At 48.8% G+C, this 26,556-nt stretch overlaps 1 protein-coding gene across 1 annotated transcript in view; it reads left to right on the top strand.

The window, feature by feature from the left end:
* The window catches only part of DOT1L (DOT1 like histone lysine methyltransferase), a 590,530-nt gene that overhangs the window by 219,907 nt on the left and 344,067 nt on the right, over positions 1 to 26,556 (top strand). Inside the window, 1 exon segment of the mRNA XM_029610991.1 lies at positions 17,821 to 17,883. Coding sequence (XP_029466851.1) covers positions 17,821 to 17,883 — 63 coding nt within the window.

Genomic DNA, 26,556 nt, shown 5'->3' with positions numbered 1-26,556 from the left:
AGGAGCCAGCCGGCCCATAGCTTGGGATTATCTGCAGGTTCTCGGCCTCATGGCATCCACCCTGGAAGTGGTACCCTAGGCAAGGGCCCATATGAGACCTCTACAACGCTCCCTGCTCTCTCGCTGGAGCCCCCGCTTCCGGTTTTATTCTGTGCATCTGCCTCTGCCAGCCAGAGTGCGGACCCAGTTACGGTGGTGGTTGCAGTCCAACCACACGAGCAGGGGGTTGAAGATGTCCTCCCCCAAGTGGATTCTGCTCACCACAGATGCCAGCCTGAGCGGATGGGGAGCACACTGCGAAGAACTCACCGCCCAAGGGCGGTGGAACAGAGAAGAGTCAGGGTAGAACATCAACCGTCTAGAGGCACGGGCAGTCCGGTTAGCCTGCCTGCAATTTGCTCACAGACTGAGGAATCGGGCAGTCAGAGTGATGTCCGACAACGCCACCACGGTGGCATACATCAACCGTCAGGGCGGAACCAGAAGCCGACAGGTGTCCCTAGAGATAGCCCCGCTGATGGCTTGGGCAGAGGCGAATCTTCAGGACATCTCCGCTGTCCACATTGCCGGGACGGACAACACCTAGGCAGACTTCCTCAGCAGAGAAAGCCTAAATCCAGGGGAATGGCAGCTGTTGCCCACAGCCTTCCAGATGATTGTGGATCAGTGGGGGAATCCGGACATGGACTTGCTAGCGGACAGGTCCAATGCTCAGGTATCCAGATACTTCAGCCGCAAGCGAGATCCGTTCTCTCATGGGATCGACGCCCTGGTTCAGCCATGGCCTCCCGGGACCCTGCTATACGCTTTTCCTCCGTGGCCTCTGCTGGGCGCCCTTATCCACAAGATTCAGAAGCACCGGGGCCTAGTTCTTCTAGTGGCACCAGACTGGCCAAGAGGACCCTGGTACGCGGACATGAGAAGACTACTGGCAGGGGAGCCCCTTCTCCTGCCTCCTCTCAGGGACCTGCTTCGTCAAGGTCCCATCCTCCACGAGGATCCAGCTCAATTCTCTCTTACGGTCTGGCTATTGAGAGGGCTAGACTGAAGAAGAGAGGTTACTTGGAGCCGGTGATAGATACACTCCTCCGAGCTCGCAAGTTTTCCACATCCCTCACCTACATAAGGATCTGGAGAGTATTTGAAGCCTGGTGCGACACTCATGGCACCAATTCACATGCGACCACAATTCCTATTGTTCTGGATTTCCTACAGGATGGGCTTCAGAAGGGTCTCTCCCTAAGCTCCATCAAGGTTCAGGTGGCTGCGCTGTCTTGCTATGGTCCCAGGAGGGATGGCAAGACCATTGCCACGCACCCAGATGTTTCTCGCTTCCTGAAAGGAGTCAAGCACATTTGTCCGCCACTGAAGTGGCCAGTGCCCCTGTGGAACCTCAACCTTGTTTTGGATTTCCTTGCGGGATCCACCTTCAGACCCCTTCGGGGCCTGTCTCTCCGTTCTCTAACTTTGAGGATGGTGTTTCTGCTGGCAGTGTGTTCCGCACGCCGCATCTCAGAGCTACAAGCGCTGTTCTGCCGTGATCCCTTTCTCAGAATCACTCCTGAGGCTATCCATCTTAACATGGTTCCCTCCTTTCTACCTAAAGTAGTCTCACAATTTCACCTCAACCAAACCATATCCTTGCCTACCACGGCGGGTTTGAAGAAATCAGAAGAAGGGTGTTTACTACGCCATCTCGACATCGGCAGATTGCTGCCCAGATATCTGGAATTGACACAAGAAGTACGAAAGACGGACCATCTGTTTGTCCTGCACAGCGGAAAGAAACAAGGAGAAGCGGCCTCTCGGCCCACTATCGCCCGCTGGATTAAAGAAGTTATTAGAGCAGCTTACGTAGAGACCGGGAAGTCACCGCCTCTACAAGTCAAGGCTCATTCTACCAGAGCCCAAGCAGCATCTTGGGCAGAATCCAGGATGCTGTCGCCTGCAGAAATATGTAAAGCGGCAACATGGTCCTCCCTCCATACCTTCTCCAGGTTCTACCGTCTGGATGTCCAGGCCAGGGAGGACACAGCATTTGCGAGGGCGGTCCTATGCGGTCCTCAGGCAGCCTCCCGCCCAGGCTGGGAGTAAAGCTTTTGTACATCCCATTTGTTCTGAGTCCATCTGGCTACACGCTAGGAAATATTGAGATTACTTACCTGATAATCTCTTTTTCCTTAGTGTAGACAGATGGACTCAGCATCCCGCCCGGCTGCCGGTATACATGGGTTCACCGATTCAAGGTAGGCCATGTCATTTTCTTACATAAGAGCGTCCCCTTTGCTAGGTGTCGACGCCTTCCGGTTGTGAATGCTGGTGGTCTCCAGCTCCTATCAATCGGTCAGGGGAATCCTGTTTCACTAATTTCATTGATAGTCAGTACACATACATCCATAACAGCTTTTGCAAGGAAGATTACTGAGTTGCTTCACTTCCTGTGGGGGTATATGTACCCGTGCTGACGTTGGATCCATCTCCAACTGCTAGCACGAGCACACTATACCCATTTGTTCTGAGTCCATCTGTCTTCACTAAGGAAAAGGAGATTATCAGGTAAGTCATCTCAACATTGGTCAGGTACCCCACCATAGGCATTAGGCAGTGTTATACTTGCTTCATGCCCTCCCCACAGCCCTAAACTATCTATCATTAAATCCCTCCTCCGATATACAGAGATCCTTCCAAGGCTTCCCATAGTGCATTGTTGAATAGGTCAAACTCTATTAGATAGGTGAATTTGATCCTGCCTGTAAAAATCCTTGCACTGGTTGTTAGCCCAATCATGCAAAATCTGTCTCCGCCCCCCCCCCCCCCGCCCCCCAGCTTGTGGATCCATCCCCTGATCTGATAGTTTATTTTCTTGTGGCCCTGCTTCCAAAGCTTCGTGTCGCTCCATTTTTTGTGCATTATAATATCTGATCATAGTAGAAAAGTATTTCTGAATAAGGCAGCCAGTTGCACAAGATCTTTCCTTATCTGTACCAGCTTCCTGCAGTTAATGTCCCCCAAATCATTATCCCTGAGGTGGATTATTAATGCTTCCAGAGCTGCAACTACTTACAATGCTGCATGAAAGGTAAAGTTGACACCATCGCATGCCACGAGTGCCCAGCCAAGAAATGTGAATCTCATACAGAGCCAGGCTTACCTGAGGCCCATTTGGGTGGTCTAGCATCCTCCGTGCTGCCCACTGCACAAAAGAATGTCCCATGATCCACACTTTCCTTCGCTTGATGGGCACGACTAAAAAGATCAATCAAGATTAGGCATTCTGGCTAAATCTAATCGTACATAACAATTGACTGCAGCTGACCTCCACCTTCCGATTCTCTGTATTGCTTCCGTGTGGAGCCCCGCATGTGCTGCACGGGTGGCCGCACTATTCTAAAGGAATGGGTATCGAATTGTGCTGCATCAACACCTAACTTGGTTAGCATTCCCTATCAGCATGGACCAGCAGAAGTGTGCCACCATGGGGGTGTTGAGTAATCTCTCAAATTTTCTGCCCGGCAAGTGACTAGTTATTCAGTCTGTTTTAGACACAGTGTGGCACTCTGTTCGGCCTAGTTCGTCTTAGACCCATGGCTTGGCCCTTGACAACGTTCTTAGAGTACGCCATTAGGGCCAATGACAATTTTGGACCCTGCCACCAACTCGTTCACCCATAGTGCTCCGAGGAATGCAAGAGAATATGCCAATTGGATCAGGGCTTTTCAAATTCAGATTCACAGATAGAAGGAAGCGCATGCCATAGCTTTATTATGTCATGTGTAACCGGGCATTGGGAGTCCTTCGAAATACCCACTTTCCTAGCCCATCCAGTCATCATTTTCTTTATACCAGGAAGCCCTTAGTAGGCTCTCCCCAACCTTGTGCCTTTGGAAGGAAAGCAAACCCAGCCAAGTGATTGGACATGGCTCCTCTAGATATGCCTGCATGTTAAATCCTCCGGAACATAGAAACATAGAAGTGACGGCAGAAGAAGACCAAACGGCCCAGCCAGTCTTTCCAGCAAGCTTTCACACCTATTTGTTTTCATACTTATCTGTTACTCTGACCGCTGAGGTCAGGGCCCTTATTTGTAACTTTTTGGTTCCAATTTCCTTCCACCCCCACCATCGATGCAGATAGCAGTGCTGGAGCTGCATCTAAGTGAAGTATCTAGCTAATTGGTTTGGGGTAGTAACTGCCATAATAAGCAAGCTATTCCCATGCTTGTTTACCCTGCCTATGCAATTCAGTCCTTGTTGGTTGTCTGAATATAAATCCTCTTTACTTCATTCCCCCTGCCATTGAAGCAGTGAGCTGCGCTGGATATGTATTCCATGTGAAGTATCAGGCTTAGTTGATTTGGGGTAGTAACTGCTGTAACAAGCAAGCTACACCCATGCTTTTTTGTGGATGCAAATCCTTTGTCCCACATTTCCTCTTGCCGTTGAAGCATAGAGCAATGTTGGAGTCGCATTAACTGTGTGTATGTTTATTGAATAAGGATATTAATCTCCAGGTAGTAGCCGTCATTCCCGCAAGCAAGCCACCCTCGTGCCTCTTCTCTTCATTCACATCCTCTAGACTTTATGGATCCACAGTGTTTATCCCACGCCCCTTTGAAATCTTTTACAGTTTTGGTCTTCACCATTTCCCCCGGAAGGGCGTTCCAGGCATCCACCACCCTCTCCGTGAAGAAATACTTCCTGACATTGGTTCTGAGTCTTCCTCCCTGGAGTTTTAAATCGTGACCCCTGGTTCTGCTGATTTTTTTGCAACGGAAAAGGTTTGTCGTCGTCTTTGGATCATTAAAACATTTCAAGTATCTGAAAGTTTGAATCAATCACCCCTGCTCCTCCTTTCCTACAAAACCCATAGACAATCCATGACCAATCAAGAAGTTATGGATGAGCCCCAAACTCCTGCAGTATGCTGCCCAAGTCTCTGGGGCTATGGATCTCAGCTTATCCATTGGTACTTTGGGACCTGGATCTCAGCTTTGTCTGCATTTGGAAACCTGCATGTGGAACAAATCCCATTTAGCGCGAGACAAAGCATGGTCAATACCATTGTTAATACCTGGCACGTGGTGTACCTATACTGTAGCGTTCAGTCTTAAGCCTGCCAACACAATTTGTCTGATTAGATCTACAACCCTAGGATACCTGGTAGACTGACTGTCTATGAATTACATCCACAATGGCACGGTTATCGCACCAGAAGATTATCTGCTTGTTTTGTAACTTGTCTCCCCATATAACTAGAGTGATCTTTATGGGAAATAGCTCCAGAAATGTGACATTGCGGGTTAAGCCCGCTTCAATCCATTTGACTGGCCAGGGTGCAGCGGACCAAGAACCCTGACAATACAGTCCAAATCCCCATCCACCCAAGGCATCGTAGTGTATATCAGAGTCTCTACTAGAGACAGGAGGCTCCTGCCACATGGAAACGCCATTGAATTCTTCGATGAATGATGTCCAAATGGTAAGATTGTCCTTGATGGACCTCATTAAACTAATGAAATGATGCGGTCTGTTCATGCCTGCAGTTGCTGCTGAAACTCCCCGGAGAAAACCTCTTCTCATAGGTATAACCTTACATGCAAAGTTCAGGGTACCTATCAGGGATTGCATGTCCTTCAATGTTAGGTTTTTTGGCCCTTTATGCAAGCTGTAGCATTGACATCAACTTAAGCTATTTGTCCTTGGGCAGTCTTGGCACACCTTCGTAACTGAGTCAAGCTCAGTTTCCAAGAAACAAATGAAATGCTTGTAACAATATGGTGCATGTTTCTCACTCCGACCCCCGCGAATAAGAAATTGTCAAGATAATGAATAATGTTGTTGATACAGGATTTCTGTGCTGGCACCCAATGATTGAAGGAGCTGAATAACTTGAAACATGAACATGATTCGGAACAACCCATTGGTATACATTTATTGAAGTAGTACTGTCCCTAAAACTTGAAACCCAACAATGGGAAGCTATCTGGATAAACGGGCAGCAATTGGAATGCCGATTCTATATCTGTCTTAACCATCAGATTGTTCTGATCGCATACTCTTAGCAAGGCTATGGCACTACCTAAGGAAGCCTATTGAACCATGCATTCCTCAGTGAGTAGATTGTCATTCACAGAAGTGCCCTTCAGGTAAGACCGGTTCTGGATGAGCTTGAATTTTCCTGGCTTCTTCTTTGGAATAATGGCCAAAGATGATAACATCATCTTTTCGACCGTTGGATCCGGGAATGGACCAGTCTCCCTGCCCAATTCAACCTTCTTGTCAATATCCTGCTGCACTATGTCTTGACATTGTATTGCCGAAGATGTGTGTCTATGCTCATATCTCCCTGGAATGGTACGGTAAATCCTTTCCGGAAACCATTGATTCTCCTAGGACAAGCAGGATGGTAGTCCTCATATGTGGGTGACATCACCCGATGGAGCCTTGCACGGAAAACTTTTGTCAAAGTTTCTAGAAGCTTTGACCAGCAACACTGAGCATGCCTAGCATGCCGCTATCCGCACATCCACGCGAAGTCCCCCTTCGGTCTCTTTTCTGTGGTGGAGTTGTGGTTTGTGGAGCTCTTACCTTTTCTTTTTTTCTCGACAAGTATTGGGTCTTTTCCCGGGTTTTTCCTCGTCTGGTCCTCCTTCGCGGTCTGTGTTTCCTCAGTGTGGTAGGTTTATCACTTTTTTCCAACTTTGTAGTCAATTCCAGATTATTCATCACATGGTGGCTGCTGGTCATTGACTGCACGCCAGGATTATTTCATGGCATCGACCGGTTTTTGGCGGTGCCCCCTGTGCCCGCGGACCATGTCCATCATGGATCCACATGAGGTCTGTATCGTCTGCCTGGGGGCCTTGCACAATGTCCGTGGGTGTCCTCTGTGACCAGATGACCCCCAAGGGCTGTCAGGCGCGTCTTGATAAGATGGAGAATCTTTTCAGGGCGCCCAAGTCTGCTCTTTCGACTCCTACTTTGGATCCCTCAACTCTGAGAAGTCGCGGGGAGCCTTTCGACATGCTTCCCCTCGTTATCACTCTCCCTGATCCTTTGAAGGATCGCAGGGGATCCCACACTTCGGGATCCCCTGCTTCCTTGGCACCGGTGAAAGACCGGTCCGAGCACTGAGGGAGATCACGTATGCATCGTCACCTGTTGCCGTTGATGCACGGCTCCGGTTCTGGTGCAGTGCCGGTGGTTGCCAGGCTGCCACCGAAACAACACTACCCATCAGAGGCCCCATCCTCCAGTGTCCCTGGTAGTCCTAGGTGTTTCCCACCGATATTGGTGCCGGGCACCGTGCCTCCTTGGAAATCCGAGGAAGTGCCGGTGATGCCTTGTCCCACTCCCTCAGTCCTGGCTACACCGGACTTTCAGGAGGAGATGACCACAGGGTGCAGTCTGCAGTGCTCAAGGCGCTTCTGAGTGTTGAGCTGCCGGTGCCACCAGCTCCCATACTGGTGCCCGAGCCCCTGCCATCTGTTTTAGCACCCCTGCTAGAGCGTCTGGACGTCCTTTTAGGTGCCCTACCGATGCAACCGGTGCCCAAGGGACCTTTGATTCCTCAATGGCCAGCGATGCCCTCCACCAGATCGATCCTGGTCCTCCGACGAGGAAGATGGGTGATGCTGTGATTCCGAGACTATGATTTCTCTAGCCTTTGCCGGGCCCATCTGGTTTTCCACGGCTGGGCCTCTCAATTCCAGGGGACCAGTCGATGCCTGCGGTTCCTGTGCAGCCTCCAAGGCCATCGGAGCCCAAGTTTGATATCCCTCACGGACCTCGTCCTCATCACGCAGGCCCTAGTGAAGAGGGGAAGGGCCTTACGACCCTTGGGGAGTTGATTCTACAGAGTCGTCCTATGAATATTCGGACAGCACCCTCTCGGAGCCATCCCTGCCAGAAGAACGTTGTCTGTCACTACCTGAGGACCTGTCCTTCGTGGGGTTTGTTAGGGCTGTAGCTGAAGCCATCCCCGTTCAGTTACTCACAGAGGAGGATGCGCGACACAAAATGCTGGAAGTGCTCCAGTTTGTTGACACTCCAAAGGAAATCGTGGTGGTTCCCATCCACAATATCTTCAAGGACCTTCTCCTTCACATATGGGAGCACCCCTTCTCCCCCGTCACAGAAAGGCTGATGCCACCTCTTTGGTGCAGCAGGTTGTATGGTTTGAGAAGCAGTACCTTCCCCACCAGTCGGTGGTCATGGAGTCTGCCTTGAAGGCCCAGCAATCTCGCACCCACGCCTCTGCCCCTGCGGGGAGAGAGCACAGAGAGCTTGATGCCGTGGGCGCTATGTTGGTGGCCCGCATCGCCGCCTACCAGCTCACATGACCCAGTTCGAGCGCAACCTTTGGAAGTGGGTTCAGGACTTTGCAGAGGGCCTGCCTCAACAACAGCAGGAAACCCTCTCGGCCATTGTTGTGATGGGTCTAGATGCTCGCAAGCATAAGGTGTGATCTACCTATGATGTCTTTGAGACAGCAGCCTGCTTAGTCGCAGTGGGCATCAGTGCCCGGAGGATGGCATGGCTTAGAGCCTCCGGCCAGAGATCCATAAACGGCTAGCCGACCTCCCCTGCACAGGTGAAAACCTCTTCGGGGACAAAGTCCTGGATGCGGTAGTGCAGCTGAAGGATCAACATGATACCCTTCAATAGCTGTCTGCCAGTGCCTCCGAAGGCCCGTCCTTTGCCAGGAAGTCCTTCAGGCCGGGTTCCCCGGAAGCTGTTTTACCGGCAGAGGAAATATTATCCTCCGGCCTCCCGGGCTCGTATGCCACGCACCGGCTCCAAGGGCCGTCCTCGCCAGCAGCGAGCACCTAGACCCCAGCCGGCATCCCAGCAAGCCCTGGCCATAGTCTTTTGACTGGTGGTAAGGGAGTAGAAGTCAAACTGTACCCCTGTCATCGGATCCAACAATAGGGGGCAGGCTTCTCAGCTTCTCCCATCGCTGGGAAAAAAAATTGCTTGGGACCGATGGGTCCTTTCTGTCATCCGTCAGGGGTACCGTCTCAACTTCAGCTACTCCCCCATGTCCATCATGGGGTTTCTCCGCCCAGCAGGTCATACTTCAAACGGAGCTTTCCGCCCTTCTCACAGCAGGTGCGGTTGAGCCAGTCCTTCACTCCCAACAGGGCAGAGGGTTCTATTCAAGGTATTTCCGCATCCTGAAAAGGAATGGTGGCTTGCGCCCCATCCTCAACCTCTGAGCGTTGAACAAATTACTTGCAAGAGAAAACTTCAAGATGGTCTCTCTGGGCATACTAATCCCCCTCCTCAGAGGAGGAGACTGGCTTTGTTCCCTGAGCCTCAAGGAAGCGTAGGCTCACATAGCCATTCTCCCCAGCCATAGGTTGTACCTCTGCTTTGTGGTGGGGAAGGCTCATTTCCAATACAGGGTGCTGCCCTTCGGGTTGCCTTCCACCCCCCGCATTTTTACCAAATGCTTGGCAGTGGTGGCAGTCTACCTCAGGCATCGATCAGTACATGTCTTTCTGTACCTCAACGACTGGCTGATCAAGAGCAACTCCCGGACAGGAGCCTTGAGTGTGCTGGCTCTGATGATGCAGGTGCTACAGACGTTGGGATTCGTTGTCATCTACCCCAAGTCTCATCTCTGTCCATCTCTTCAGCTGGACTTCATAGGGGCCAGGCTGGACACTGCGCAGGAAATGGCGTTTTGGCCCAGGGTCGGGCTAATGCCCTCGCCTTGCTAGCCACCTATGTCCGGAACAGTCGGCAAGTACCGCCTGCCTTCTGCTCAACCTGCTAGGCCACATGGCAGTTTCCATCCATGTGACCCCTCTTGCCTGCCTGTGCATGAGGGAGGGCTCAGTGGACCTTGTGGTCCCAGTGATGACAGGCCTCCTAGGACCTCAAGACTCCAGTTGCAATCATGGACCCTCTGCGTGTGTTTCTGTCTTGGTGGGAGAACCTCTCCAATTTGGAGAGGGGGCTTTCCTTCCAAGTTGCTCTGCTTCAGGTGATCCTTACCACTGATGCCTCTCCTCAGGGCTAGGGAGCCCATGTGGACGGGATCCACATGCAGGGTCTCTGGACCGCCAGCGAAGCCCACTGTCAAACTTCCTGGAGCTTCAGGCAATCCGATACGCCTTGTTGGTGTTCAGAGTCCAGTTGTCGCACAAGCATGTCCTGATCCGGACGGACAACCGGATTGCGATGTGGTACATCAATAAGCAGGGCAGCACGGGCTCGTTATTCCTCCGCCATGAGGCGGTGCAAGTGTGGAATTGGGCCCTTTCACAGGGGATATCTCTCCAAGCGACATACCTATCGAGTCATCTCAATGTGCTGGCGGACCACTTAAGCCGCTCCTTCCAGCCACACAAGTGGTCCCTCAACCAAAAGGTAGCTGCCAAACTATTTCACCGGTGGGGTATGCCAGATGTGGACCACAACCACAAGGTGAGCAGGCTCTGCTCCCTAGTACTGGGGGGTTGGGGGGGGGTGTGGATGTCCAGCTTGCGATGCCTTCTTCCTCCAATGGGGAAGAGAAGAGGCCTGTTATAAGCGTACCCCTTTCTACCGCTTCTCTTGAGGACGCTGCTGAAGCTTCAGCAGAACAGAGGGACCATGATCCTCGTGGCCCTCTCTTGGCCCCGATAAGTTTGGTTCCCACTTCTGCAGGACCTGTCGGTGCGGGCACACATTCGGCTGGAGACAGTGCCCGATCTCATCTCGCAGAATCAGGACGCTCTGCGCCAATCAAACCGCCGGGCGTTGTCCCTGACGGCTTGGATGTTGAGTGCTTAGTCATCCAGCCCGTGGTGCTCTTGGACTGCATCTCCCAGGTTCTGGTGGCATTTCGAAAGCATGAAGTGGAAAAGATTTTCCTTCTGGTATGCGGGGCAGGATTTAGATCCTTTCTCATGTCCCCTTCCCCGGCTATTAGACTACCTGTGGTATCTTTCTGAGTCTGGGCTTCAGACCAGCTCAGTCAGGGTGCACTTTAGTGCTATTAGTGCGTCCCATCGGGGTGTTGCTGGCGCGCCAGTTTCAGTCCAACCTTTAGTAGGCCATTTCATGTAGGGCCTCCTCCAACTGAAGCCTCCTTTGCGGTCTCCAGTTGCTTCCAGGGATCTTAATGTTGTCCTGGCATGGCTCATGCGCCCTCCCTTGGAGCCATTGCAATCATGCGACCTGAAGTTTCTTACCTAGAAGGTAATATTCCTGGTGGCTATCACTTCGGCTCATAGGGTCAATGAGCTTCAGGCCCTTGGTACGTACCCTCCTTACATGAGGTTTTTTCATGATTGTGTGGTCCTGCGTACACATCCTAAGTTTCTGCCCAAGGTTGTCACTGATTTTCACATCAGTCTATTGTTTTACCCATTTTCTTTCTGAGGCCTCACTCCCTCTCGGGGGAACGGGCTCTTCGTACTCTGGACTGTAAAATGGACTTGGCTTTCTGTCTGGATCGCACCCTGGCCACAGGCAGTCCACTCAGCTGTTTGTGTCATTTGATCCAAACAGGTTGGGAGTTGCACTGGGTAAACAAATTTTGTCAAACTGCCTTGCGGATTGCATTGCCTTCTGCTATGCGCAGATGGGTTCCACTAGCCGGCAGAGTAAAGGCTCTCTCTGTGCGGGCTATGGCGATGTCTGTGGCTCATTTACGTGCAGCCCCATCGAAATCTGCGGTGCCGCAACCTGGAGCTCTCTTCACACCTTTGTGGCTCATTATTGCTTGGATAAAGATGGGCGCCAGGACAGTGCTTTCGGTCAATCTGTCTTGTGCAACCTTTCCAGGCCTGAACCCAACTCTTCGTGCTTCCCTGAAAACCAGACAGTCCCTACAGCGCTGCAGTTATGTTGTACCAGTTGGCACCTTGTTCGGTCGCTGTTGGCCTTTCCTGTTCTCAGGGATAGTCTGAAACTTGGTATTCACCCGCATGTGAAGACTACCATCTTGCTTGTCCTAGGAGAAAGTGCTTACCTGTAACAGGTGTTCTCAGCAGGATTTTTTGTCCTCAGCAATCCCGCCCACCTCCCCACAGAATTAGGTTTTCCCTCCGATTAGTTTTATTTTTTTTCGATCATAATTTTTTCCTTCTATGTTACAAGACTGAAGCGGGACCTCACGTGGATGCGCAGATAGCGGCATACTGGGCATGCTCAGTGTGCTGGTCAAAGCTTCTAGAAACTTTGACAAAAGTTTTCCGTGCCGGGCTTCATCGGATGATGTCGCCCACATGTGAGGACTAACATCCTGCTGTCCTAGGAGAACACCTGTTACAGGTAAGCAACTGTGCTTTATTCTTCCTGCTTCTGTATGTTTGGGATAACAGTTTAACTATGCCAACATCACGCTAAGGTTAATAGGGGACATGGCCTTGCTGAAAAGAGTTGATTCATTTTGCTTTTTCAGTACTCCCTTTACTGGCATTCTTGGCACACTTGTTTGCTGGATGTGCACCGAAACAGATGAAATATGCATGCCAAAACTTGAATTCCTAAAAACTGCAGGAAGACTTGTATTTCAAACAGGTGGTGTTCGTACCCATAGCTGAGGAGGCAGTTGGCGTCGTATTGTACTTATCTGCAGGTCGACCCAGTGCCCTGGCATCGCATGCCTTGTTCATCTGTTTGAGACATAGACCTAAGTCTTGCATGCCCCAGGAAATGAAATTGTTTTCCTCCATTTCATCTTGAAAATGCTTGTCATAGTTAAGCCACGCCCAACTGTCATACTCCTTATAGGATTGTAAAATGGTGTTGGCATAACTCAACTTGGGGCCGTACTAGGAGGAACCTTCCTGTTCGATGACGCTTATCATTCTCATAAATGCTGTTGTCCTGTTAATAATGTTCCTGGGGATGTTTTTGTTTGCTGCTAGTGGCCAATCACTCTTCTTGCCCTTCCTATTGCCCCTTCTAATATTCTGAATATATATCAATGTACATCTCTTTTTAATCTTCTTACCCATGGCTTTTGGAACTCTTTCCCATTACTGCAATAGGGCTGTTAGCACCAGTGGTCCCCTTACTGCTTTACTGGATGGTCTGAGCGGAACTAGAAGAGTCTGAAGTATCTGAGGAGTTATGTAAGCTAGACTCTGACCCGTTCCTTCTCTTTTGCTTACTCTCCGCTTGCACGTCTGAAGTGTCCCCTGAGGCTTGGCCCCAACCTCTAGAGTCCCCACCACACTTACCAGTCAAAGGTTTCGGAGTCCTGATTTGCTGTTGTGATGGCTCTTCTGATGTCAATTGGTTTATCCTGCAAAACTGGTCCACTAGTTTGATGTGCCGGCACTTCTGTTGGTTCCTGGCTGCCACTGTCTGCCGCCCGAGAAGAATGGTTCTCCCTGTCTGTGTTCCTGGGTGACGCACCATCTCCTGGTGCCAGGTTAATGGTCTTCTGAGGCCCGCACTCTGCACCCTGTGCCGCATTACCCTAATGTCATTGAGAGGATCCAACCCATGTCCTCCATACATGAGGCACGTAGGGGTAGGTTCCCGGGTAAACAGAGTGTATAGTCAGTGATCACTGCTGAGGCCCATTTGGTGGCGAAAGGTGCATGCTCGCTGGATCACAGTGACCCCATGTTGCCCCTTTGGGCAATCGTATGTTGCTATAATAGGTGCATACCTGCTGCCCTTGCCACGATCCCATCCACTGCGCTAAGCTACCCGGGTTATACACTGCTGTGCCATCGTATACACATGTTGGTTGTCCGCTCATCGCCTGACTTGCAGGATCTCCTTTTGCTGCTGATGTGTTGCTGCTGCCTTGTGCATGCGGCTGTGGGCCATCCCTTTTCCCTTCACCTGTTACAGGCTGATTCACAGTGCCTTGGTGGGTCTAAGTTTTCTGCTGTGGCTGACTGTGAGGGTTGCTTTGCTTTGCGTCTGTTTTGTTGGGCCCCATCTTCCCCATGAGCAGTGGTGATGTATGATGTCCCAACCTCAGAGAGTGTGACTGAGTACTGGAAGCCATGTTTGTACTCCACTGGAACAAAATTGCTTCAGAATAAGGACCTTGCACCAAGTGGTCTCTTGTGAGTTGATCAGCTGGCTCAGTCTGCTCTTATTCTTGCACTCCTTCTAGGCTTGCTACCTCCACTCTGGTGGAAGAGGTTGTTTGCATGAGGCTGATTCAGCTGTACCTAGGCAGCAGCTGTGCTCATGACTGGGTGGGAAGCTGGTCAGGCTAGGAAGCTGAACTCAGGTCGGGAGCTGTGCTTGGGTCAGTCTCATCCGTGTCGGGCTGAGTTGGCCATGCTCTTGATTGCACTGTGCCTTGCTCATCCTTTCTGTTATTTTTTTTTTTTGCGAAGAGGAAATGGCTGAAACATGGCGGCCCAGGTGAGGTTTTCACTTGAGGTGTAAAGTCCAGCTGGGTCTGCACTTCTGCTTGTCAGGGCCTCTGAAGAGACTGTCGTCCTCTACCTGGGTCGAGTGACCTCTCTCGGAACCTTGGTGACTTGGGCCTGGTATTAGGCCTCCGCCACTTCCAGCGCCTTTTCCAGTGGTGTCTGCAGAACCATTGTCACATAGGCCATTCAGGACTATCTAGGAACTGTTCCAGCAGAACGGTTTTGGCTTCCTGTAGCCCGGTCTTCCCTTCCGGGTACAGCCACTTCCAAGCAACATACAGATTCCTAGGGTTTTCACCAGCCTGAAGAACTCCCTGCTGAAATCGCTGTTGGTAGGCTTCTGGGGTGAGTCCTGCTGTCTCTAGAACGGTGTCCTTGCCTTCCTGGTACGTGGCCCTCCCTTCTGGGATTGGCGGTTTGGAAGGCATTTTGACTATTCCCGGTGAGTAGATTCCCTAGATAGGTAGCTCACCTGTCCTCCGGCCAGCCTGCTAGTCGTGCTGTGCATTCAGAGCTGTTTAGGGAAACCATCGGGGTCTTCTCCTGGTGTCATGTTAAGTAGTGTTGGTGACACGGGTGAAGGACTTGTTACTGCGGTTTGCACAGCTTGTGCTAGCTGGGTTGGCAACTCTCCCAAGCTGCATCACCTGTTCTTGCAGTGCCTGCTGCCCTATAGCAAGGACCTCATCACTTGCTCCATCTTCACTTCTTTCCAAGCTGCCTCACAAACTGGGTCACTCTCTGGGGAAAGGGGAGACGGACCTGCTGGCCTCTCTGGCCCTGACTCGCTTCTTGAACAGGCAGTGCTAGCCCTCTAGGCCTGTGTATGAAGGGAGCGTGAGTGGATCTGGAGAGGTCCCAGGGAAAAACTAACAAACAGAACTCCGCAGGGGTGGTTTTGTTTTTTCTTTGGTTGCTGCAGTTGTAGGCTCGTGCCTATGCTTCCAGCTTAGGCAAGAGATCCCATTCTAACACCATATGTGGTAACTTGGGTGATAGCGGCATGGAAACAGCCAGACTCTGGCTCTTTCCCTTTTGTGTACTGTATTTTTCGCTCCATAAGACGCACCTAGGATTTGGAGCGGGAAGATAAAAAAAAAAATAATAATAAAATGGTGTGCTAAACCGGCTCTGTTCCCGGGCATCTGTGCGTCTTATGGAGCAAATTAGGGGAGGGCATAAAATGTTTTTTTTTTTGTCCCCATTCCCCATCCCAACCCTTTAAATTTAATTAACTACAACCCTCCACCCTCCGCCCCCCCCCCCCCCCCCCCCCCAAGGCTTGCCAAAAGTCCCTGGTGGTCCAGCAGTCGGCCCCTGTCACAGGACAGACAGGGGCCGACCAATGGCACCGGTAGTCCCTGTGACATAGTAAGGGCAAAGGCTATCTGCACCATTTTGAATACCAGCAGCCGACAGCCCGAGTGCAGGAGATCGCTCCCAGACCCCTGCTGGACCACCAGGGACTTTTGGCAAGTCTTGGGGGGGTCAGGAGGGGGGGGGGGTTGTAGTTAGTTGTTTTTGTTCTTTTTAAATATTCGCTCCATAAGATGCACTGACATTTCCCCCCCACTTTTGGGGAAAAAAAAGTGCGTCTTACGGAGCGAAAAATACGGTAATTTGTTTTTGAATTGTTCATTGCAAATAAACAGTGTAGCTCACTTTGACTTCAGATAACTCACAATCCTTAAACATAGCAGATCTTAGTGTGGGGTGTGTCCCTGCCTGCTCCCCAGGGCCTGTTTAAACTTTCCAGACCCTTAGTTGGTAAACTCTGCTAAGGGCCTCTTCCCTTCACCCAGGATTCCCTGTGGTTTTGTATTTTAAGGATGAGCGGGTGAGACTGAGGGAGTTTTTTTTATATACTCCCTCCCACTCCCTCATTAATACCTTCTCTGATTTCTTAATTGCCAAAGGTGGTTGCGCATCACAGGTAATCGGCTTAGAAATAAAGTAGGGAGGAGATGGAGAGGTAAGATGTAGAGGAACAATACACTTCAGTTATGTGAAACTGCTTGTAATAGGATCTGAAGCCAGCAAATGCCTGTGGCGCAGATGTGAGCATAGTGCCAGCTAAGCCACACTCTGGCCTTTTCAGACCACTTTGCTGTGGCATTGCTCCAAGAAACTAAAGGGAGCAGTTAGTTACTATAAAGATGTGAGATTTAATATATTGATGTGCCTTCAGTAGCTGTGAAGGAAGAAGAACAGGTGGTAAGATTTTTGCATAGGTGCGTCTTGTCTGCCCCACCCCCTTTACATTGGTTAGGTAGTTGTGATAAATACTTTATATTCTTTCTCTAGCTTTGTATAAGCTCCCTATTCCTTAAACCTAAACTCTCCCCTAGCAAGTGACGACATTGTTTTACTGGCTTGCTTTTCATACACAGACTGTGCCATCATTCCTATGTAATTGGCAATCCCTTTTTTGCACAGTTGGGGCTCCATGCCAAACCCATACATATGTACTATGTGATTTGTTACAACTTTTTAATGGACTACACACTTCAAATGAAATGTTTCCATCAAGGTCAGCCCTGGTCAGAATACCCCGATCTGAGTAATTATTTGTGGTGACACAAAGGAGAGCTATTGGAGATAATTGTGTTCCAGAATGAAACATTATTTTCCACCCCCCAATAAAGATGATGAAAAATGATTTAGGTCAGTGTCCGTCTGTGTATATACAATAAAACTGTTGAACACGCACTTGTTATGTAGTAGTATATTATTTACTGGACAGACTGAATGGGCCAGATGATTTTTTTCTACTGTTTTCTATAATATGTTACACGTCATACTGTCTAACTTTCATGGTTGATTGAATATCTGCTTTTCACTTTGAGGAGTATTTTTTTTTCAGGGAGCTATTTAATGCCTCCTTTGAGGCATAACTGCTAAATATCACTATAACCTTTATTTTAAAGAGGACCTCGTTATACTTTCCAGTCAATGGGGGGTTAAAACTATGATGGATCTTTATGAAGAGAATAGTACACTGTATAACACACAGTCAGTGGTACAAAAATTCCAGAGCAAAAGAACAATAAAAGCCAATGTTAATTTTAGCATTAAAAAAATAAAAAAGAGAATGACAGCCAAAACTCGCTTGTTGCCGTGACCTGAAGCAAAAGCCTGGGCATATCTTCAGGACTTGGCTCCTTTTTTTGTGGGACGGTTATGAGAGATTGCCATGCACAGAAAAGGAGAGGGAAGAGCTGCTGGTGGTAATGTCTTACCTTTAAGAAAACTAAAGTGTGATAGGTCAGAGACCTTAGCCAGGACTGAACAAACATCCTATGGTGAAGTCCAGGGAGTTATGATGTCTTTCCCTTTGCTCTGATGGCTAGGTCCATCCTTTGCCAACAATGTCACATTTTAGTAGATGATAAATGTGCGATTCCCTTCTCATCAGACTTCTATGTCATGGCAGCACAAGATGTCATAATAGGTTGTTCTGTTGTTCTCTCTTGTAGACAATGGACAAAGAGTTCAGAAAATGGATGAAGTGGTATGGGAAAAAGCATGCAGAATATACAGTGAGTGAACTTCAAGTGGCATAATGTGACTTATAGGTATTTGATGCTAGAAGCAACCATGTGCTGTGCTAGATGTCTTGAATGTTAAGATTCCAAGAAAGGCATCAGCCAGTTGGATAGTTTGAACACCATGTATCCCTAAGAGGGTCTGGCATATTAAGGTGTGTCTAAGGTACTACTGTGATTTCCATTTTTTACCTTATCCCAGGACAAGCAGGATGCTAGTCCTCACATATGGGTGACGTCACTGAACGGAGCCCAGGCGGGAAAACTTTCTGTCAAAGTTTCTAGAAACTTTTGACTGGCCCAGTGAGGCCACTGAGCATGCCCAGCATGCTATGATATTCTCTGCCACAGGTGTCTCTCTTCAGTCTTCGTTTTTCCGCGCTGCAGTTAGCATCGCGGGTCTGGAGCCGTTGAGTGTTTTTCTCAACTATTTACTCGACTTAATAGTCTTGAGTTGATATTATCTGTCACAGAAAATCTCTCGGGGGTTTTTCTTGCCGGCCGGTAAGTAACCCAGTCTAAAATTTTCTGTTTCGGAGACTTAAAGATTCTCCTCAGTCGAATCGACGGCCGTCGATTTCACAATGTCCACAGGGTTTAAAAAATGCCCTGTTTGTACAAGAAAAATGTCACTTACAGACCCACACACCGAATGTGTGATGTGTCTGGGTGAAAAACATGATGTGCACAACTGTCCACAATGCGCGGAGATGACGCCAAAAACCAGGAAAACCAGGCTCGAAAAAATGGAGCATTTATTCAGCCTGCAACTTATACCTTCTCCATCACAGTCATCAAAGTCGTCTCCGGCTGGAGCGACTAAGCGCATAGTCCTTAAAAAACCTCGCCCGGGACCGTCGGGGGATCATTCGTCCCCTTCTTCGTCCTCGACGTCGACAAAATCGACTGAAAAATCAGTCGAAACATCGACACCGGCATCGAAGCCCCTCGTTGTCCGACCCGGCTTCCCAGGAACCCTCGACAGCGAAGCGGCCTAGACATCAGGAGACGTCGGAGTTTTCAACGCCTCGGCCTACCTCGACTCCATTGCCGGCACCAGATCCAACACAAGGTACGTCTCAGGAACTTGTGCTTCAGCCTACGCCACCGCCCTCAACCGCTCTGAGCTCAACGGTTGCGCGGCCGGAATTGTCAGATTTAATCCGACAAGCGATTTCACAGGCTCTGAAGGAACAACTCGCAGTACCGACTTCATTGTCGATGCCGATGATTTCTACATCGATGCCGGCAAACTTGCCGATACTGTTGGTAACACCGATGCCGGGGTCATTCTTGACTCCGGTACAGAGAGATTCGACGTAGACACCAAAGATCATTACGTCATCAACGTCGATATATGCTCAAATCCCATCCTTTTCATCGATACCGATAACTTCGATGATACCGTCATCGACAGTATCGACACCGGCAGGACCACCCTCGACAACGACATCGAGACCACCGGTCATTTCCTCGATGACAACAGTACCAGATGATACTGACCCTCAGGAGTTAGCACTTTTTCAACGCCTTTTACAAATATATCAAAAAATCTTCGACACAACTCCTCAGAAAACCATAGAAAATATTCCTCCAATAATTTCCATTGATGATCCTTTACCTGGACTATCAGGTGTGTCCACTAATTTAAGAAAAACCCCAAGAAGTCCCTATCAGGAACCGGATGTAGAAGATTCTTGGGATGACCAAAGATCAAACACCTCTTCTGAGGAGTTCATGTCCAAACCCTCACCTCCTGAAGTAAGGAAAAGATCCCCACTAGAGGACTTATCCTTTTCCAGTTTTGTCCAAGATATGGCAGATACAATACCATTCAAGCTTTCATCAGAAGAGGATTCAAGACAACATACCCTAGAGGTGCTACAGTTTGTGGACCCACCAAAACAGGTTCTGGCAATCCCTATCCACGAAGTCCTGTTGGACCTACGAGTGTGGGAACACCCATGCACGGTTCCAGCAGTTAACAAACGTGTAGACAACTACCTACCTCGTGCAGCAAGCACCAGGCTTTCAAAAGGCACAGTTACCACATCAATCTGTGGTAGTAGAATCTGCCCAGAAAAAATCCAAAAGGGTACGTCCACATTCTTCAGCTCCTCCAGGGAAGGATCATCGCTTTCTAGACTCCCTGGGCAGAAAAGTGTACCAAGGTGCACTTCTATCTTCCAGAATCTCTGCCTATCAACTGTATATGACACAGTATCAAAGGGATCTCTGGAAGCAAATGGAACACTTTACAAATTCTCTCCCAGAACAATTCCAAGAATCTGCACAAACCATCATTGCCAAGGGCCTGGAGGCTGGGAAACATGAGGTAAGGGCTGCTTATGACAATTTTGACACAGCCTCAAGAACAGCAGCAGCTGGCATTACAGCACGAAGATGGGCCTGGTTGAAAGCATCAGATCTCAGGCCTGAAGTGCAAGACAAGCTTGTAGATCTGCCATGCCGTGGAGATAATTTGTTTGGGGAAAAAGTACAGGATGCTGTCCAACAACTTAAGGATCACACGGAGACCTTAAGACAGCTGTCACAATTACCACAAGAACCGACAACTCAGGCCCCTAGACGTTTTCCTCGTCGAGAACCTAGGCGACCATACTACAGACCAAGAAGGTACTACAATCAACCTACCAGGGCTAGACCTTCTAGGCCTACCCAGCGCTCTCAGGCCAGGCAACCAAGAACAACTCGTACCCAGCCTCCTCCACAGACTGGTCCAGCTACGGGTTTTTGAACACAAATCCAGAGAACAGGCCCTCCCTCCTAAACCCCAAACAACACATACCAGTGGGAGGAAGAATTTCCTATTTCCACTCAAATTGGGAAAAGATAACAGACCAATGGGTACTTTCCATTGTAGCTCAAGGATACAAACTAAATTTTCTCTCAATTCCTCCAGAATTCCCACCAACTTCCTATCCACAACAAAATTCCCAAATAATTCAATTACAAATAGAATTATCCACCCTCCTGACAGCCAGGGCCATTCAACTAGTGCCCAGGTCTCAGCAGGGCAGAGGATTCTACTCCAGATATTTGCTCATTCCAAAGAAAACTGGAGGCCTACGTCCCATCCTCGACCTCAGAAATCTCAACAAATTTCTAAAGAAAGAAAGGTTCAGGATGGTTTCTCTAGGCACAATGCTCCCACTTCTTCAAGCAGGAGATTGGCTCTGTTCTCTGGATCTTCAAGATGCTTACGCCCATATACCAATATACCCTCCTCATCGCAAGTATCTGCGCTTCATGGTGGGCCTTCAACATTACCAATACAGAGTACTGCCATTCGGACTAGCTTCTGCTCCCAGAGTCTTCACCAAATGCCTGGCAGTAATAACAGCACACCTACACAAAGAAGGTGTACATGTTTTCCCATATCTGGACGATTGGCTCATCAGGAGCCAATCTCAAAAAGGAGCAATACAGTCTCTCAACCAAACTATTGCTCTACTGCACTCCATGGGATTTCTCATCAACTATCCAAAATCACATCTAACTCCATACCATCTCCTACAATTCATAGGAGCAGATTTGAACACCAACCTCTCAAAGGCATTTTTATCAGAAGATCGAGCAAACACACTGTCTCTACTGGCAAACTCGATTCACTCCAAGAAACAAGCAACAGCTCATCAGTTTCTAACATTACTAGGCCACATGGCATCCACAGTTCATGTCACTCCTATGGCAAGACTGGCCATGAGGGTAACTCAATGGACTTTAAGATCACAATGGATCCAAGCCATTCAACTGCTTTATTCTCCAATTCAAGTAACCCACCAACTACGTTCTTCTCTACTGTGGTGGGTGAACAAGGACAATTTGTGCAAGGGCCTACCCTTTCAACAACCAGTTCCACAAATAACTCTGACTACAGATGCATCCACCTTGGGTTGGGGAGCTCACATAGGGAATCTCCAAACACAAGGAACATGGACAAAGCTCGAAGCAACATTTCAAATCAATTTCCTGGAACTTCGAGCTATACGATATGCTCTACATGCCTTCAAGGACTGCCTTACAAACAAGACTGTGCTGATCCAAACAGACAACACAGTAGCCATGTGGTACATCAACAAACAGGGAGGGACAGGCTCGTACCTCCTTTGTCAAGAGGCAGCTCAGATATGGGGTTGGGCCTTGAACAACTCCATGTTTCTCAAGGCCACTTACCTAGCAGGCATTCACAATGTAGTGGCGGACAGACTCAGTCGTCAATTCCAACCACACGAATGGTCCCTGGATCCCACAATAGTGACCAGGATATTTCGACGTTGGGGACAACCAACAGTAGACCTCTTTGCATCACATCTGAATCACAAAGTGGACCACTACTGTTTCCTATACAACCTGAACAACAGGCCATCCAAGGACGCATTTGCTCGCCCTTGGAACTCAGGCCTGTGTTATGCGTATCCTCCAATACCACTCATAACCAAAACTCTAGTGAAGCTACAACAGGACAAGGGGACCATGATTCTCATAGCCCCATATTGGCCTCGACAAGTATGGTTTCCCACACTTCTAGACCTCTCAATCAGGGATCCAATTTGTCTGGGAGTAGCTCCCACTCTCATAACTCAGGATCAGGGTCGGTTGAGACATCCCAACCTTCAATCCCTATCACTGACAGCTTGGATGTTGAAAGCTTGATTTTACAACCATTCAATCTCTCATCCAACATATCCCAAGTTCTTATAGCTTTACGTAAACCTTCCACAAGGAAGAACTATGCTTCCAAATGGAAGAGATACACTTTGTGGTGCAGGCAAAACGACATCAATCCTTTCACTTGCCCTACAAAGTCTTTACTAAACTACTTGTACCATCTTTTCCTAGTTCTAGTTCTGTATTCCTCTGTTTTATGTAATTGCACTATTTGAGGCACTGTTATTGTTATTATGTAAACCGTTTTGATTTGTAATCCTGTTACAAGAAATTCGGTATATAAAACTGTTTAAATAAATAAATCTTTCAGAATCTGGTCTACAGACTTCATCTGTAAGAGTACATTTAAGTGCAATTTCAGCTTACCATAATCACGTAGCAGATGCACCTATCTCTACACAACCTCTTGTCAGCAGGTTTATGAGAGGTTTAATTCACCTTAAACCACCAATTAGACACCCGGTCACACCATGGGATCTAAATTTGGTTCTAACTAGACTCATGCGTTCTCCTTTTGAACCCATAGATTCCAGTGATCTAAAATTTCTTACATGGAAAACTATCTTCCTCATAGCCATTACATCAGCTAGAAGGGTTAGTGAGTTACAAGCACTTGTCACATATGAACCTTACACTAAGTTCTTACATGACAGAGTGGTTCTCCGTACTCATCCTAAATTCCTCCCTAAGGTAGTTATGGAATTCCACTTAAACCAATCTATAGTTTTACCCACATTCTTTCCAAGGCCTCACCAAGGAGAAAGAGCCTTACACACCTTAGATTGCAAGCGTACTCTGTCTTTCTACTTAAACCGCACTGCAGTCCACAGGAAATCCAATCAACTCTTTGTTTCTTATGACCCCAACAAACCAGGTAAAGCAGTGGGTAAACATACTCTATCCAATTGGCTAGCAGATTGTATACAGTTATGTTACGAACCAGGCAGGCCTTCCTCTCCAAGGGCGAGTAAAAGCACATGCAGTAAGAGCAATGTCAACTTCAGTTGCACACTATCGTTCAGTGCCAATACTTGACATATGTAAAGCAGCAACATGGAGTTCACTTCACACTTTTGCAGCTCATTACTGTTTGGACAAGCAAGGAAGACAAGATTCAGCTTATGGACAATCTGTCTTAAAGAACTTGTTTCCAGCTTAAACCCAACTCCTACTACATCCAATATTCTGTGATCTTCGGCTGACTCATTCAACAACAACATTCCACTACACAATGACTCAGCCTCTAGCTTGCTAATCACCCATATGTGAGGACTAGCATCCTGCTTGTCCTGGGATAAAGCAAAATTGCTTACCGTGTAATAGGTGTTATCCCAGGACAGCAGGATGTAGTCCTCACAGAACCCACCCGCCACCCCGCGGAGTTGGGCCTTCTATTTTTATTCATATTTTTTGCTAATGCTTTTGCTACATACTAGACTGAAGAGAGACACCTGTGGCAGAGAATATCATAGCATGCTGGGCATGCTCAGTGGCATCACTGGGCCAGTCAAAAGTTTCTAGAAACTTTGACAGAAAGTTTTCCCGCCTGGGCTCCGTTCAGTGATGTCACCCATATGTGAGGACTACATCCTGCTGTCCTGGGATAACACCTATTACAAGGTAAGCAATTTTGCTTTCATGAACTGATTTTTATATGTTAATGTCTGCCACTGCGGTACTTCTGTCATTTGCCTTGGCTTGCTTATATGTGTTTGAGAAGGACCTGTGAAGCTTGAGGGATGATCTTTTGCAACCTCTTTGCACAGGCTTAAAGAATCTAATATGCTAAGAATGCAAACGAGATCACTATCTTGGTAACAATATCTCACTGGCATATATTAATGTATTATATATCAGGCAGGAGGAATGTAGGTGGGCAGTGTTCCCTCCGAGGCGTGACTAGGTGTGTGCAAATTTATTTTAGGTTTGAGCAACAATGTTTTTTAAATCAGTTTTTGAGCACCAGTACTAGCGTTGCATTTCTGTATATAGCACAAAGAAAACTGTATGTGAGGACCATGTAAAACCTGTGAGCCATGTTCTGAAATGTATGATCAATTGCTCATGTGCTCAGCTTAGAGGAAACTATGATGGAAAGGCTCTTAGAGTTAGCATTTAAGTGCCAGACAGCCTGACTGTGGTTCCATTTCCTGCTCTTTCCTAGGTTAGCCATGCTCTTGTTTGAATATTGTACAAATCTCCTATGACTATCCCAAGCTGAGAAACTGAACTGTTTGATTGTAAAGGGAGGAGTCTTTCTACCTGGGGAAGTCCTCTCTCCAGTGACATCACTTTAGGAGGAGGAGACCATTGGCAAACGTCTTCCTCTGTCACAAAGGCTGGCTTGTTGATTCCAGCAGTTGGCCGTGAATTGCTGCTACAACAAAGTGCATTGTTTTCATGGGAACAGGGAGTTCTGTATTTCTTGTGGCAAAAGGGTCAAGAATTATAACCAATACTATTAAAGCTGGATTTTAAGACGCACTTATTTTACAACATACACACGATGCCGCGTGCATGTTATAAAATCTGACGCGACCCAATTTTGTATCGGTGCATGCCCACTTGGGGGGGGGAGGGGGGATTTTTTGTAAAGCCCATGCAGCAACTCGATGGGGCCTTTGCCCATTTCCCTCTCAGTCTGCTTCCCTACCCCCCTACCTAACCCTCCTCCCTTTTCCCCTCTCCATCCCTACCCCTAAATCTACCCTACCTATCCTTTTTTTGTTTGCTTTTTTTTTTAACTTCCTCTTCAGTGGTATAGTAAGTCCCGTGCGCTGGCAGCTGGCCGGCATGCGCTTCCCCAGGACAGGGCCTAATGGCTGACGTCAGCACTACATATACCCGTGCAGGAAGCTCTCCTCTTCAGTATTTCTCAGTCTCCTTAGCAGTTTGGGACTCTACACACGATTGCACAGCGTTAGGAAATCCAAACCAAAGAAGAAAGAAAATTCAAAAATCTTACCTCTACAAGACGAGCCCCTCTCTCCTGCGGTGATACCTAAGGGTCCCTTCCCCAGTCGAGAATTCCTGAGATGATTTCCGAGATCCCTCAGAGGTAAGCCTCTGTCCGGTAGCCGGCTCCTGACGTGGACTTAGCCCCCAGGAGGGAGCGGCTGAGAGGCAGTAGGTGCAATACCGAACACGGCCGTAAAGGTATTTCCCTCTCCCCCCGCTGCCGGAGACTGCCTGGCACGAGACCGGGAAACGCCGAGACAAGGTAAGGTAGAAAACTTTTCTTAAAAGTCTCCGAGGCTCGGATAGCCGCACAGATCGCCCTCTGGCATCTGTCCCATCGGGTTGAGCAGCCCCATCCGGGCTAGACCCCGATTTGGTACGAGGGTCCTCCCTCGTGGATACCCTCTGGGGTGAGGGGGTCGCCATCTTGCCCGCGAGATCACAGACGCCATTCCCCCCCTTGATCGCTGTATTGTCCGCACAATTGAGCCGTGTGCACAGTGGTGAGCTGGGCGCATAAACTACTTGTGGGCACAGTGACGCGCACAAATTAAGCCAGTGCGCACAGCGGCACACATAGTGGCCTGCATGCACATCTTCCGCAGCTTGCACACACATCTTCCACTCACCCGGAGCGCATATCTAAGCCTCCCGATGCACGCATATTGGTGCACAGACGAGTTTTGAATGACTCCACGCGCTCAAATCATGGCACCACCGGCCAAGAAAGCCAAGGGACAAGCTCTCTGCCCAGCCTGCCACCTGAGAGCGGCACAACACGAAGTGACTTCGGCCCTGTGCCTGCAGTGCGAAGAGCCCTGGGGGAACCAGGACAAGGCCCTCCCTCCGGCCAGTTGAGGAATCCAGCTCCCCCAGCGACAGTACCCCGGACCTCTCTATCCCCGGTTCGGTCCCTACTCGGGCCCCTCGGGGAATGCCGCTGGCTTCAGTATGGAGCCAGGAACCTTTTCCTGGGTAGAATTGTTCAAAGGACTGCAAACCTTTGTCCAAGCACAA

The sequence above is a fragment of the Rhinatrema bivittatum genome, chromosome 8 (assembly GCF_901001135.1).
Source record: "Rhinatrema bivittatum chromosome 8, aRhiBiv1.1, whole genome shotgun sequence".
NCBI classification, from domain to species: domain Eukaryota; kingdom Metazoa; phylum Chordata; class Amphibia; order Gymnophiona; family Rhinatrematidae; genus Rhinatrema; species Rhinatrema bivittatum.
This window is presented reverse-complemented; position numbering and strand designations above follow the sequence as displayed.